The sequence below is a fragment of the Schistocerca piceifrons genome, chromosome X (assembly GCF_021461385.2).
Source record: "Schistocerca piceifrons isolate TAMUIC-IGC-003096 chromosome X, iqSchPice1.1, whole genome shotgun sequence".
Classification (NCBI taxonomy): domain Eukaryota; kingdom Metazoa; phylum Arthropoda; class Insecta; order Orthoptera; family Acrididae; genus Schistocerca; species Schistocerca piceifrons.
Window position 1 is genome coordinate 339,378,062 of NC_060149.1, and position 13,965 is coordinate 339,392,026.

A 13,965-nucleotide genomic window follows, 5' to 3' on the forward strand; every position below is an offset into this window, starting at 1 on the left:
ACCCAAACAAACCTACTTCTTATTTGTATCCTCATTTGAAACTGGTAAAATCAAACATACAGCCAGTAACGTGAAAATACTATAGAAACTGAACAAGGGTCATGTGATGAACCTACGTGAAGAGCTCTCAGCTTTTGTTCATGACAAGCATTTAGGAGAAAAATTACTTAAGGAAAAAAAAAAAAAAAAAACTCTCAAGCTGAATAAATTGCTATTACTTTATTTAATACATAACAGCTATCAGTCAACTGCAAAGAATATTTGGATCCTCCATTCTTACTTGTATTTTTAATAGAAATAATCTCTGTAACTGGATCAAAGTATATGTTGGAGAAATATCTGCCAAAACTTACATCTTGCTCATAACAATTTCTTCAGAAACCATTTTGTTTCAAATATTAAAATAAACAATTTCACACTGACTGTGTTGGGTGATGTAAAGCTAAGAATTACTTAGCATTAACAGTTCTCAGTATTTTTGATGTAGCTTTTACAACATTTGTTTTGACAGTAACATACTTGGCTTATAAGAGCTGCAAAATCCTTTTACTCTAATTGTAATGACAAACATATGTGATCTGCTATAGCAGCTCGCAGCAAGTATTATATATTCTGTTACACAGTAAGCAATGTGTAACTGCTTCTCAAATTGTATAAAACACCTTTAAGGTCTGTAGTTAATATCTCACCACCAGAGCAAGAAGACTTACAAACTTCTTGTCTCATTTTTATCCCACATACAAGTAACATGTGCATCTTACAAATGCATTTCATTAGGTAAACAGCAGGAAATCCACCAGATAATGGCAAGACCATGGAAATATGCAGAGAACTTTAATGTATTTTGATACACAAATCTTTATTTATCATTCAAAATTCCAAAAATGTGTAAGATAAAATAAAACACAATGTAACTGCTCAGCTGCACTGGGTACAAGTACTAATTAGACATAGGAGCTGCTACTTTTGATTAGGAAAGGCTCTAACACTGAATGTTGTTGTTGTTGTTGTTGTTGTTGTGGTCTTCAGTCCTGAGACTGGTTTATTGCAGCTCTCCACGCTACTCTATCCTGTGCAAGCTTCTTCATCTCCCAGTACCTACTGCAACCTACATCCCTCTGAATCTGCTTAGTGTATTCATCTCTTGGCCTCCCTCTACGATTTTTACCCTCCACGCTGCCCTCCAATGCCAAATTTGTGATCCCTTGATGCTTCAGAACATGTCCTACCAACCGGTCCCTTCTTCTTGTCAAGTTGTGCCACAAACTCCTCTTCTCCCCAATTCTATTCAATACCTCCTCATTAGTTATGTGATCTAATCATCCTGTAGCACCACATTTCAAAAGCTTCTATTCTCTTCTCGTCAAAACTATTTATCGTCCACGTTTCACTTCCATACATGGCTACACTCCATACAAATACTTTCAGAAACGACTTCCTGACACTTAAATCTATACTCAATATTAACAAATTTCTCTTCTTCAGAAACACTTTCCTTGCCATTGCCAGTCTACATTTTATATCCTCTCTACTTCGACCATCATCAGTTACTTTGCTCCCTAAATAGCAAACCTCCTTTACTACTTTAAGTGTCTCATTTCCTAATCTAATTCCCTCAGCATCACCTGACTTAATTCGACTACATTCCATTATCCTCGTTTTGCTTACTTCAACTATATTACTTAATGTAACTGGATAGATAAAAAATCTACTCACCAAGTGGCAGCAAGAGAACAGACATATAAAAATGATATTATCTATGCAAGCTTTAGGAGCCAGTGGCTCCTCCACCTGGCAGAAGGTTTGAAGTGGAAGGAAGAGGGCTGAAGGAGGAGGACTGGTGAGGTTCAGATGAGGGGGTAGAGTTCGGAAAAGTCACCCAGAACCTCAAGTCAGGGGAGACTTATCAGATGAGATGAGACGGAAAGACTGATTGTTGGGGACTGCACCGGACGAGATTTAGAAACCTGAGAGCTTAAAGGTGGAAGATATGGTAATATGCAATACAAAGATTACTGCTAAAACATCATGCAGGAGTTAATAAGAGCGAAAAGCTAAATGCATTATATGTGATAGAGGTGGGAAGGAGATGGCGTAAAATAGACAGGTCAGAAAATGAAAGATGTAGAAAACTAAAACAGAGTGAAGAAAGGAATAGCTACTGTGAAGAAAAGCTGATACCAAAGAAATCAACATAAATTAATGCCAGATGTGTGGCAAGAACCAGGGACATGTAGTGCCAGTTCCCACCTGTGGAGTTCTGAGAAACTGTAATCTTGGGGAAGAATCCAGATTGCACATGTGGTGAAGCAGGCACCAAGGTCACAACTGTCATGCTGTAGTGCATGCTCTGCAACAGTTAATTGTGTGTTACCAGTTTACACCCCCTGCCTATGCCCATTCATCCTAACTGATAAGATGGTCGTGGTCATACCGATGTAAAAGGCAGAACAGTGTTTACATAACAGCTACAGGGTGTATACGGGGACAAGGAAAAAAATTCCCTGATTATTCCCGGATTTCTCGTTTAAAAAATATGCTTTTTCCCGGGCGAAAATACACTTTTTCTGTTCTAAGTGACAGCAGGTTTTCCGTAGATTTTCCCTCGGAACTGTAAAACTTATCAATCCTTTGAATGGTTAACGTTTTATACAATCGCATAGAACTTCCCGGAAAAAAAAGACGGAGCAAAGAAGTTTTGGAGAGACTTTTAATAAAAAAAAAATAATAAAAAAAAATAAAAAAAAGAGAGAGAGAGAGAGAGAGAGAAGTTTTGGAAAGACCTTTGAATTGCAGCAAAATATACGTTGCATATTTTCGTATTACGAAAGTATAAATGCGAATTGCACCAAACACAGGGCGTTGGTTTCCGTAGCGTTGAAACCGAGGTTGCGATGTTCTTTTGTAAGCGAGTCATATCTCAAGCCACGAGATCTCGTCAGCCGATGACAGCAGCTATTCAGAGCATATGACACGTGTTATAGTCAGCCAATAGCAAGATCACTAGTTACATGGCGCGATCACGTAAGAGGAAAAGTTAACGGTTTACATTAATGTACACAGTACCGTATATCTACAAGAAAAGCTAAGCTTTCACATATAATGTTAGTATCTAAGATTAACACGCTACAACAGAACCTAAGCTTTCACATGTAATATTGATCTTTTTTTTGCGTGTGTTATACTTTAAGACACATCACACAAATGTGCTAGAAAAATTTAAAACTATGACATAAATGTCTCGGCTCCAAAGTCTTGTAAGTGGCTGGTCCTCAAACTGTTCAGTTTCGACCGCTCTGTGATTTAGATATCCATCCCACTTTCTCACACGTAACACAATTCATCTTGCGTAAAAAGAAATTTACTTTGAAAGTAACGCTTTTCTAACTACCGTTCGTAATACTATCCGGAGACTGTTAGAAATAGGTTCGATTTACCAGTTGCCAGAGAGCGCCAGAAAATAAGCATTATTGTGCGTGTGCAACTGCAGTGGTGTAGGAAGCCCGTATGTTCCTGTGTATAAAGCACTAAGAGAGCTTACATTACACCATAAAAAGAAACAGTGCATCAGAGTATACTCCAAAGAGCATCGGAATTTCGTAAACCATACTAAAATGCATAATTCGGCTTGAAGTGCAAATTGGCTTTTTTCCAGATTCACAATGAAGTAGGTCCCATCTCATATTAAGTTTTTCAGTGTGGTTTTTGGGATGTAAATTTTCTTGGAGTACCAGTACTCTACGATCTCATTTTTGGTTCTTTATTACGGCATTATGCCATATATGGCAGAAGATGATAACGTGCAATTGAAATTGCACTTGAAATTCAGCGAACTGTTGGAACTAGCCAATACTGTAGAATGAAACACTTCGTTTCAAATAAAATGATTGCCTCGGCGGAAAGATGAATAAAGCCAAATTCTTTAGCAAACTTGCAAAAATAACTTCACTGTTCTGCAAATGCTTGACTGCTACTAACTTGGAAACAAAATAAAGTCAGAAAACTGAAATTAATAATATACTTTTGCCCTCCGTAATTATGTGAATCTATTTTAATTCGCTTGATAGCTCCCGGCCACAGAAATCCGTTTTGTTTTCATTTGACATGGGAGCTGTACACGAAGAGAAGCAGCGAAATCACTTAACGTTAACACGGCTAACGTGGAGGTTAACCTCCTCCCCACTACAACTCAGACAACTCTGTGCAAGCGTGAATCTGGCAGCTAGGGCGCGCGAGAAAAATTTTTCTCGTTTGCATCTGGCTGCTTGCTGCTACTACCGATACAGCTAACAGCCAAACTTCAAGTAGCGGGAGAAGGTACTGCTTAATACGCGAGTCAAATGCGCATGCGCAACAGACCGCTGGCAATTGGTCAAACGAACCTAATGTGAACAGTTGTGACGTCACGCTCATAGCAAGCAGTTTATTGTTACGAAGAATTAGTCTGTGCCCTACGGCATTTGACATATTTTTGCTATTTGCAGACGCTTGTGCGTGCACGGTTTTTTGTTGTTGTAAATTGCACATTTCCTTTGCCACTAAAGTTTTATTTTTTTCCTTCTCGCTTATATTTTATTGTTGCAGCATCATTCTCCAGTAGCAGGATATAATAACATTCTTTGCTAGAGAATCTATTCTGCAGTCAAAATTACAAAAATTTAACTGAAAGCTAAAACAATGAAAAATTCCCGGGAATTCCGAAAAATTCCCGGGTTTTCCCGGTTTTCTCCCGGATGAAAAATTCCCGGGTTTTTCCCGGTTGTCCCGGGTCGTATACACCCTGCAGCTATTTCACAGGTGACTCACTTTGATAGCATATGTTTTTCCAGTTGCAGGGCTGGTATAGGTAGTGGTAGAAGGATGCATAGGGCAAGTCTTGCAGCATAGACAGTCACAGGAGGAGGAGCCATAGGGCAGGGAGATGGGTGCAGAAGGAACACAGGGTCTAACAATGATACTGCAAAGATTGGGAGACGACAAAAAGCTATTCTAGGTGTGGTGAGCAAAATTTCAGACAGGATGAACCTCATTTGGGGCATGATTTTAGGATGTCACGGTCTAGTCAAAGTAGCTGATTAATACATTCAAATCCTACCTGGTGCAGCCCCAACAATCAGTCTTTCCTTCTCATCCCATCCGGTAAGTCTCCTTTGACCTGGGGCTCTGGATAACTTTTCCAAACTCTACCCCTTTTCCTATACTTCAACCAGTCTGTTTCCTTCACTCCTCTTCCTTCCCCTTCAACCCTTCTGCCAGGAGGAGCCACTGGCTACAAAAGTTTGCATACGTAATACCTATTTTATATGTGTGTTCTCCTGCCACCACTTTGTGAGTATATTTTTTTTGTCCATCCAGTTATATTAGGTTTTCAAAAATTGATTATTTTTGTTGAACTATATTACTTGTTTACTTACTTATTCCATTTCTCATCTACTTCACCATATATAGGATACAAGCAACCTCCATCTCTTCCCGTCTGCAGTTATGGTTACTGTCTATGTCAGTGACAGTCTTCTGTCCGGCAGAGGTTCTTCTGTTACAATCTACCATGTCTTCATCTTATCTTGCCAGCTACCATTAGCTCCTTCATTTAAGCTTACCTTGTGAACCTTCGACATGTGTTGCTTATGTCCAAATCACTTCAGCTCTTGCTCTTGGTTGGTCTACTCCCGGGGGTTTTGGATTTAAATGTTTCAAAATTTGTGTGTTTTGGATACTGGCCCTTCTAAGTTTGTTTTCTATTTTCTGGAAGTATCTCATCTCTGTTGCTCGGATCTGACTTGCTTGCTCACTTAGTCAATATCCAAAATTCGCCACCATAGGTCATGATCCACTAACTATGTCCTGTATGTTCCAGCTGACTACATTAAATACACAGTCTTAGGGTGGCTCTTATTTTTCAAGTTTGACCTTTTCTTTGTTCTACCCCACAGTTTTATTCCATTGCACAAAAAATTAGACTGTGCGCTTCGCAGGAAAAGGTGAAGCCACGCCCCTAGGCATTCACATTTGAGGACGAATACAAAATTACACTGAAGGAGATGAGTAACCAATTGCTTAATTATTAAATTTGTTCTATTAACTTTAATAACTGATTATAAAACTGCTATGTGCACTGTTTGTGAAGCAAATAAGATGAGAAAGTGAAATTTTATTTTACAAATCCTTGTTCTTTGGTGAAGTCTTTTTTTATGCCCTGAAAACTTACAGCAATACTCGGATACAACCTGAAACACATTTACACTTGTTTTGCATTTTTTGTAAATAGTTTATCGCAGTCCTCGATGAGCATAAGGCCTTTTTCTGATGTATCATGCAAAACTTTCAGTTTATTGACTGGTGATAAAGTTTAAAGGGATTCTCCATTGTCATTCCACTGTGAAGGTTCTGTTACTCAAGGCAAATGTAGTAACAAATAGCCTTGTTTTATTATAAAAAATTGTTCACTCCCATTATTAATGATTTGTGGAGTTTGAGCACTTTGATATTTTCATGTGGTGCTTCTGTCTCATGATTCAATGCATTGCCCATTTTCATTTTTGGATCAGGAGACAAATTAGGATCAGAGAATGCAAAGACGGCAGATTCAGGAGACAGGGATGATAAACGAGTTTTCAGTTTGTGTAAAAACACACACACAATATCAAATACAAGCATGTTTATAAAGCTTTGGAAGAAGACTGAAACACAGTTACAGAACTTAGGCTGCAAAATGGGCTGAGAACCAACAAGGGCTGAGAACCATGATTCAACAAAAACACGGACAAAACAAATTGCACTGTCTTGTTCTGGTGGTGATCAAAATTCATCATGGAACACAAAAATTTTCAAGCAATTATGACTTTCACCATCCACCACATGTGGCATCCGATTCCTGGACTACAGAAAGATACTGTAAGTAAGTAGTTACTAAGTAAGTAAGTGAAGGTGTCATCAATCTGAAGATCATTTTCAACACCATGATGCTTTCCTAGGCATGGTCCCGTTGGAAGAGGTATGTCATTGCCTTCCTCCGATCTTTGAACTGTTTGACCTAGACAGTTATAAGGGGATCTACAATATAATGTGGATTCTGAACTGTGGTGTAACTAGGCATTTTTCACATTAACAAACACTGAACACTGTCAGAGGTAAAAGAAATGAACAATGGCAGATAAAAATCCTAGAACTAACCAGGGATCAAACCTGATACCTTAGGATCTATAGACTGCCACTTCACTTTTTATCCATAGAGCCATACTCTATGAAATCACAGTTCACCTATGAAGATCACAGTTAAATTTAAAAACTCTCTTGAATCCTTTCTAGGATGCTGTTCTCCCGAAGTGTCTCTAACAAAATCGATAATTCAAGAAACACTGCCTTGATCCAAGTGTTCCTAGACTTTTCTGAACTGAATTCCAGTTTGGAAATTATTAATGTATGTTTTGATGTTTTATAAAGGTTATTATATAGTCCGTATTTCCCTCTAAGACAACTTTGAGAATAATTTCATATGTGTGATGCCTGCCGGATAAATAAAGAGGTCATCTTATAAGAAAATACACACACACACACACACACACACACACACACACACACACACACACACACACCTCTCTCCCCCCTCCCCCTCCCTAAAAGTTTCCTTATCCTACGTTGTAATGTTGAACATACTTTAACACTGCTCTGATGACCCCATTTAGTGAGGGTTTCATTCGCAGCTCTAGCCTGTTCTCTTCCAGTCACACACTACAATGCTGGCTCCAAAAGAAGTTCCTCAGTACTACAATTTGAAACAATCACAGAAAGACGTTCATCTACATTGTTACCTGGTAATGCTAATAGCAATATACAACCCCAAGGGACAGTAGCAGCTTGCAGTTTCTTATCTTTAAAATAGTTCTTGATTTCAGTAGGCTTTTACTTGTAGAGTTTTTCTGGGTCTTGTGAATAGAGCTCCCATAGACTGCAAAATCTTCATATGCTTACATAGTACCTTGATTGCAGCCATCAGGATGTGAACTGCTTCCTTATCACTGATCCTAAATTTACCAAATACAACTGCAAGCTTGGGAGTCATTCCTGCTTGATGTCCTCTGCTCTTTTTTGCTACCGGTGATGGAAATTTTGAGTGCGTTCTCAATCAATGTTCCTTGAGGTTCCTTGAAATGAAGTAACTTTGATTCAACACTATGTGAACTTGCCATAATCATTTTGACAAGTTAGTGAGAAAAAATGACAGAAAATATATGAATGACAGCAAGTTAAATTTCTGAAATATGAGTAAAATTTTCTGCGCCAAATGAGTACTGGAATTTTACTTTCAATAACATCATAAATAACTTGTGAATTCCTGAATTTCACATCCTTTTCACTCTCACCTATTTCCAGTTACCTCTGCCCACTCAGATGCTTTTCTCTGTTTCTCAAGTAGCCGATAATCTATTCCATGCATAAATCCTGGCCATTCTTTCAGCCATTGGTTGGTCAAAAACTGTTTATCTCCTTCAATAGTAATGACATTTAAAGCATCAGCAAGTGCTATGACAAAAGTATCAAGTTTTTTAACAACGTGTTTTTTTTATAGTTGTGTGTAATTTTGGTACAGTTTCTCAGCCTTTTTTTTTTTTTTTTTTTTTTTTTTTTTAATTCGTGCTTTTTTCCACTAAATCATCACTTCCTACACAGCTAGTGTGGCATTTTCACACACAAAAATTGCAAAAGAAAATCTTTAATGCTGTTTAACAGTTGGCAGTTTGCTTCCACTTATTCCATGGGAGGAACACCGGAAAAAAAAGCCTGCTGTAAATGAACTGAAGCCATTGTTACCATTGCTACAACAGCTACCCCTGCAGAAATGGTGGCTATTAGTGTGCTCTGCATTCGGTCACAAAAAGGGAATTGCTTGCTCGCTATGCCCTCTACCTGTCTTGGCATCACTACCAATGACACTGGTGAAATGACAATATATTCAACTAAAGCAAATGAAAACGAAAACAGTCTATTTTCATTAATGAATGGATTTTTCCTGCAGATATAATATTTTGCATTATCTTACTGAGCCCAAATTTTACACAGCTCATTTTTACATGGGATGAAACCAAATTGGAGGGTAGACCTAGAAAATTTATAAAAAATTAAAAATGTCACGTATGAGCCACCAAACATGGCCTGCTACCCTAACTTTCACTCTACTTTAATCTTCCATCTTCCTAACTGCACTGATGATAGAGCCTAAATACTTAAATATAAACCTTTAGCAACTGTCCTACAACTGTGTTGTTATGCCTTTACCCCATTTTTTAATAATCAGTGTATTTCCACTTTCCTTTCTCCTCAAATTTTTCCATTAAGACAATGCCATTTTACAATTTTTCTTCAATAGCAGCTACTATCACAAGGTAGTCTGTGAAAGGTGAGCTGGTCAACTGAACAAAGTTTCATCTGATATTTCTGATAGTTAGCTTTATAGCTTTGGTATTACATGCCTACATTACCCAGGTATATTACAAAAAGCAGGGGACCAAGGCTACAGATTTGCTGGATTCCTCTTAATGACTTTAGTACACATCAGATTCCCTATTCTCATGTAGTTTGTGCAGTTTTCACACAATCTCATGATTGATTTTGATAAAGCTGGGCCAAAACACATCACACACTTAAAAGTTTACTAAATAACAAATGTAAATGTTTCATCTTAGCTTTAGTGAAATCTGGAACTTAAGCGTCCATCCAGTTTCATACTCCTCCTGCAGCAATTTATATGAAAACATTGTTGACTGTCCTGAAGCATATGATCTTGGGCCAATGCCATGTAATGTGCTATGTAATGTGGACTGCAGTGGTCATATTGATGAGGGGAAAAATTGGAAGTTCAGTAATGCATTAATGCTCAAATCTAAAGAGTATTCTTATCCCACACCCTTCAGCTCACTCTGTTTTCCCTTGACTTCTCACTAGCGTTATCCCTTCCTGGTTTCCTTATTAAAAATTCATTGCTTCAAGACAATTAAAAGATGAATTCTCTTTCTTTGCATGAATTTGCATTCTTCAACACTACTTAGGCCTATGAGTAAATTTTTATTGTTCTGACAACAGTACATATGACACTTTATTTTAACAGTGTTTTTATTTCAAATACAAATTCATATAAAAACATACCTATTTACTGCCAGCTTCCCCCTTAAATATATTGTGATTTTAAAATTTAACAGTCTAACATAAATATTAATTTCTGATAGTCATTTCCACCAACTTAAGTGCACAAAGAAGGCAGTAGGTCTGAAGTAGGTTTTATAGAACCATCAAGGATGCTTCCATTTTTGTCCTAGAGTATTAATTCGGTACATAGCTTGTACAGTTGGAAATTATAAAGTTACCACTCGTAACGATTATTTAGTAGGTACATGCTTTGATCACTTAGCCTGTTTATTTCACCAGGAAGATGATTATTTCTGGGCACCTCAACAATATATTTTTTTTCTGTTCTAAAAATATTCGCGAGTCCACTAATTTTAGTGATCCACTGGGATGAGTAAAACAAATTCATGAACAAAATTTCTAGTTTGTCTTCTCGTGCCTTTTTCACCCTGAAAAACAGTTACTGGTGAAGTTTCTACAAACAAAGTATTTCCTCAGACTTAGAGTTAACAGTCATTGCATTACTGGCCATACCATCTTTATATTACCTGAAATGATATAAGGAAACTGACAAAAAGTTTGAACTGAGCTGCTCCTGTTGAATTGCAATATTTTACCATGCTTTGCTCTGTTGAAAGTATGCCACGAACAAGTGTGATTTTGGAGGTTGCAAAATACAATCATTGACAAAATAATCAGTTTCATATACAGTGGAACTACCAGTTTGGCATGCCATCCTGGCAACTTTGAAAGCATGCCGGAAAGCAAGGATTCTGACCATAACCTCTAGGCACAGCTGCAGCACTGATCTCATTCTGCCACATGCCTCTTTTGCTGACCAACTGTTGCTCGCAGTCCTATAAGTTCTGTCAGACTGTGGCCCTGCTTTAGATGGTGAATTCACCTTGCGATCGTATCACCGGCCGTAACACACCATTGTTCCTAGGTTTCAGTTTCACTACTTCTTGGTTTCTCTCCTCGATTACTCACTGAAATTATTTTTTGTAGCACCATCTCCACTGTCCGTTTTCCTCATTGTTGTCTTCTGTCTGTACTCAGTGGTCCACTATTGTCATTCCCAATTTTTTTGTCAAATCCTGCTCACAATAAACTGTGCTCTTCAAATACGTATTTAATGAATAATTTACATAAAAAAGAAACAATATCTGACAGTGCTCCACTGGTATCATGTTTTTATTATATCTACCCTATGCAAATAACTTCAAAGGCATACAGACAGAAATTTGCTTTGTGTCACAGTTCTGTTTTATTTATCAGGTTGGGATGACCATCAGTGTTTCATATTGAATTCTCTTTCTTCGTTTCAAATAACCACTACTTTTCTTAATAACACTAATAATCTTCCTTGACTGGGAAACATTTTGCACAGTACATTTATTTTACCTTCATTGATATCAATAAGGCTTGTTTTATTCTGATTGAAATCTTTATTTCAGGTGTAAATAAACATACTCACTATGCATGTCAAAATTAGTTACCTCTGACAGAGTGCCTTCAATTAAAAACCAACTATATAGTTTACAGTTTGTACCTTGAGTGTAGTTCATTACATATCTCACAATATATGACCATCCAAGGCAATTCAATGGCAATTGCATCCCATAAAATGCACCAGCTTACCTCTTCTACACCAAATTATATTCAATTTCATTCTTTATGTGATTAATGTCCATTGAAACATTTGCATCTTTATCAGCATAACTTAATAAGTGTAACTTATTCCATGCATCCTATCTTTGAAATAGTATTTAAAATTGTAAATTTGGAAATGAATTCTGTGAAATACTTACTTGGAGTACTTCCTTGTAGTTAAGGGCAATCTTTCGTAATTCTGTTTCCTTGCGCTCCATATGTCCTTTCACTGTATCAATATCATTTACTAACTGAGAATTTACTCTTTTCAGTTCAGACACCTCACTTTCACGCTCTTCCAGAGATTTCCGTAGAGACCTAAAAAGCAAATAAAATATCATAGTCTAATATTATGAGTATTTATGAATCTGTTTCCAGAGTGAAAAGGTATTTTACCAAAATTCTTTATGAACAATAATTAATTTATGGGACTCTTGTTGTCCATTAATGAAATCTTGTTTTAATCATAAAACAGAAAAAGTGAAGGTTTAAATGGTACTCTGACGATGGATCACATTAAATTTTATATGCTCGTACTGTGCTAAACCTTAACATCTGCAAGTGTGAAGTTGAGATGAACAATATTGTTTATAATGGACATTGAAAAAAAACTACAAACACCAGCTATCCCTAAAAGTCTTGCTTGTGAACTGTCTGTAAAAGATATTATCACCAAATCACCTCAGTAATAGAAGCATGCACAGTCCGTCCAAGAAGTTCCACAACTGATATTTCTGGTGTAAAAGCAATATCAGCACATTAACCACAGTGGTGGCTTGAACTAACAACTGTAAACAACAGATATACATTTCACAATCAGTTGTGAGCAAGTAGTGTTAAGTAGTGAATGTGTGGCCACACTGTATCAACGTGAATGTGTCACAAATCTTAATGGAGCAATATCTCTAAATAAAGTGTTCAAGATATTCTCCAGAATGCTTTGAAGAAGAGAAAAGTGTGTGCAAAGTTTATCCCACATACCTTGACTGCCAAACAAAAATAATGATGCATGTATGTTGCAATGGAACTGATCAATTGCCCTTCTTCTGTCATGTAGTCGTGTATTCAATATACGCAACAAATTCATGACATAATCCCATAGAATGAGATCCTGCATTTTGTATAGTTTTAAAAATATTTATTAAATGTTTTTGTGTACTTATATCGAAAGTACGTGTACAAATATGTATCTGGCATGAACGAAAATGATTTGGCTATTTTTCAGCAGAATTTGATTTTCTTTTTACATATGGTAATTATTTTGAACCGCAGCGGACGGAAAACGGAGCGGCAACGCTCCAGCAGGTCACAGGGAATGGGCGCGGACCACAGAGGAAGCGCTTGCAGCCGTTGGTGGAGGGGGAAGGCCATAGGCATAAATACTGGACCAGGTCCACTCGAGGAGCAGTCTCAGGTCGCACCTGATGAAGGTCACGAGCTACGTGACCGAAATATCGTGCAAGTACGACGCTGATATCCGGCAGAACACCCGAAAACCCAAGATGTAATTATTTTGAAATTTAATTATTGACTGTTAAGTCCATTTTGACTGATTGGGACTAAAATTATTAATTAAAAACTTTCAAATCAAACTCAAACAAATTACCATCCACAAGTAAGTCATTTGTTACGTAAGAGAATCACTCTGATATGTATATAATCTTTGTTATTGTAACATGGTTGGGAGATGAGGTGTTGTGTAAAGTTGACAGGGCAGAAATACAATGAGAATGTTGGTTTTGTAACACATACTCACTGCACTGTGTCTGTAATTAAATAATTTGAAGGATAATTACTTTAAAGTATGAAATGTGGAATTTGTGAACTTCAACACCTGCAACTTATTATTACTGGTATTAAGAAATACAACAGTTACAGAATCAAATACCTTTCTGCATCCATTAGGAATCTCAAGAACCTTTAGACTATTGTGCCCACAATGACAAGAAAATTTTTACATCTTCGACAAAACAAGATACGCAAAACTAATTTTTTTCTATTTTGTGATTGGATATAACATAAAAATTCATTTCACACACATCTGTTCTCCAATTGTTCAGTACACTGAGGAGTAATTTTCACCCAAACCTGATCAACGTGTAAAATGAGGTTTGGAAAGACATTTTGAATGTTTGATTATTTTTCATATTCTGAGACGTGGTGCACATTAGAAGGTGGATGTGTCAGTTG

At 37.2% G+C, this 13,965-nt stretch overlaps 1 protein-coding gene across 3 annotated transcripts in view; it reads right to left on the minus strand.

Annotated features, from left to right (window-relative positions):
* The window catches only part of LOC124722973 (spindle assembly abnormal protein 6 homolog), a 262,501-nt gene that overhangs the window by 137,219 nt on the left and 111,317 nt on the right, over window positions 1-13,965 (minus strand). For all 3 annotated transcript variants that reach the window (XM_047248141.1, XM_047248142.1, XM_047248143.1), the window contains one exon: window positions 11,934-12,093. In XM_047248141.1, the coding sequence (XP_047104097.1) occupies window positions 11,934-12,093 (160 nt within the window). The remainder of the gene's footprint in view (window positions 1-11,933; window positions 12,094-13,965) is intronic.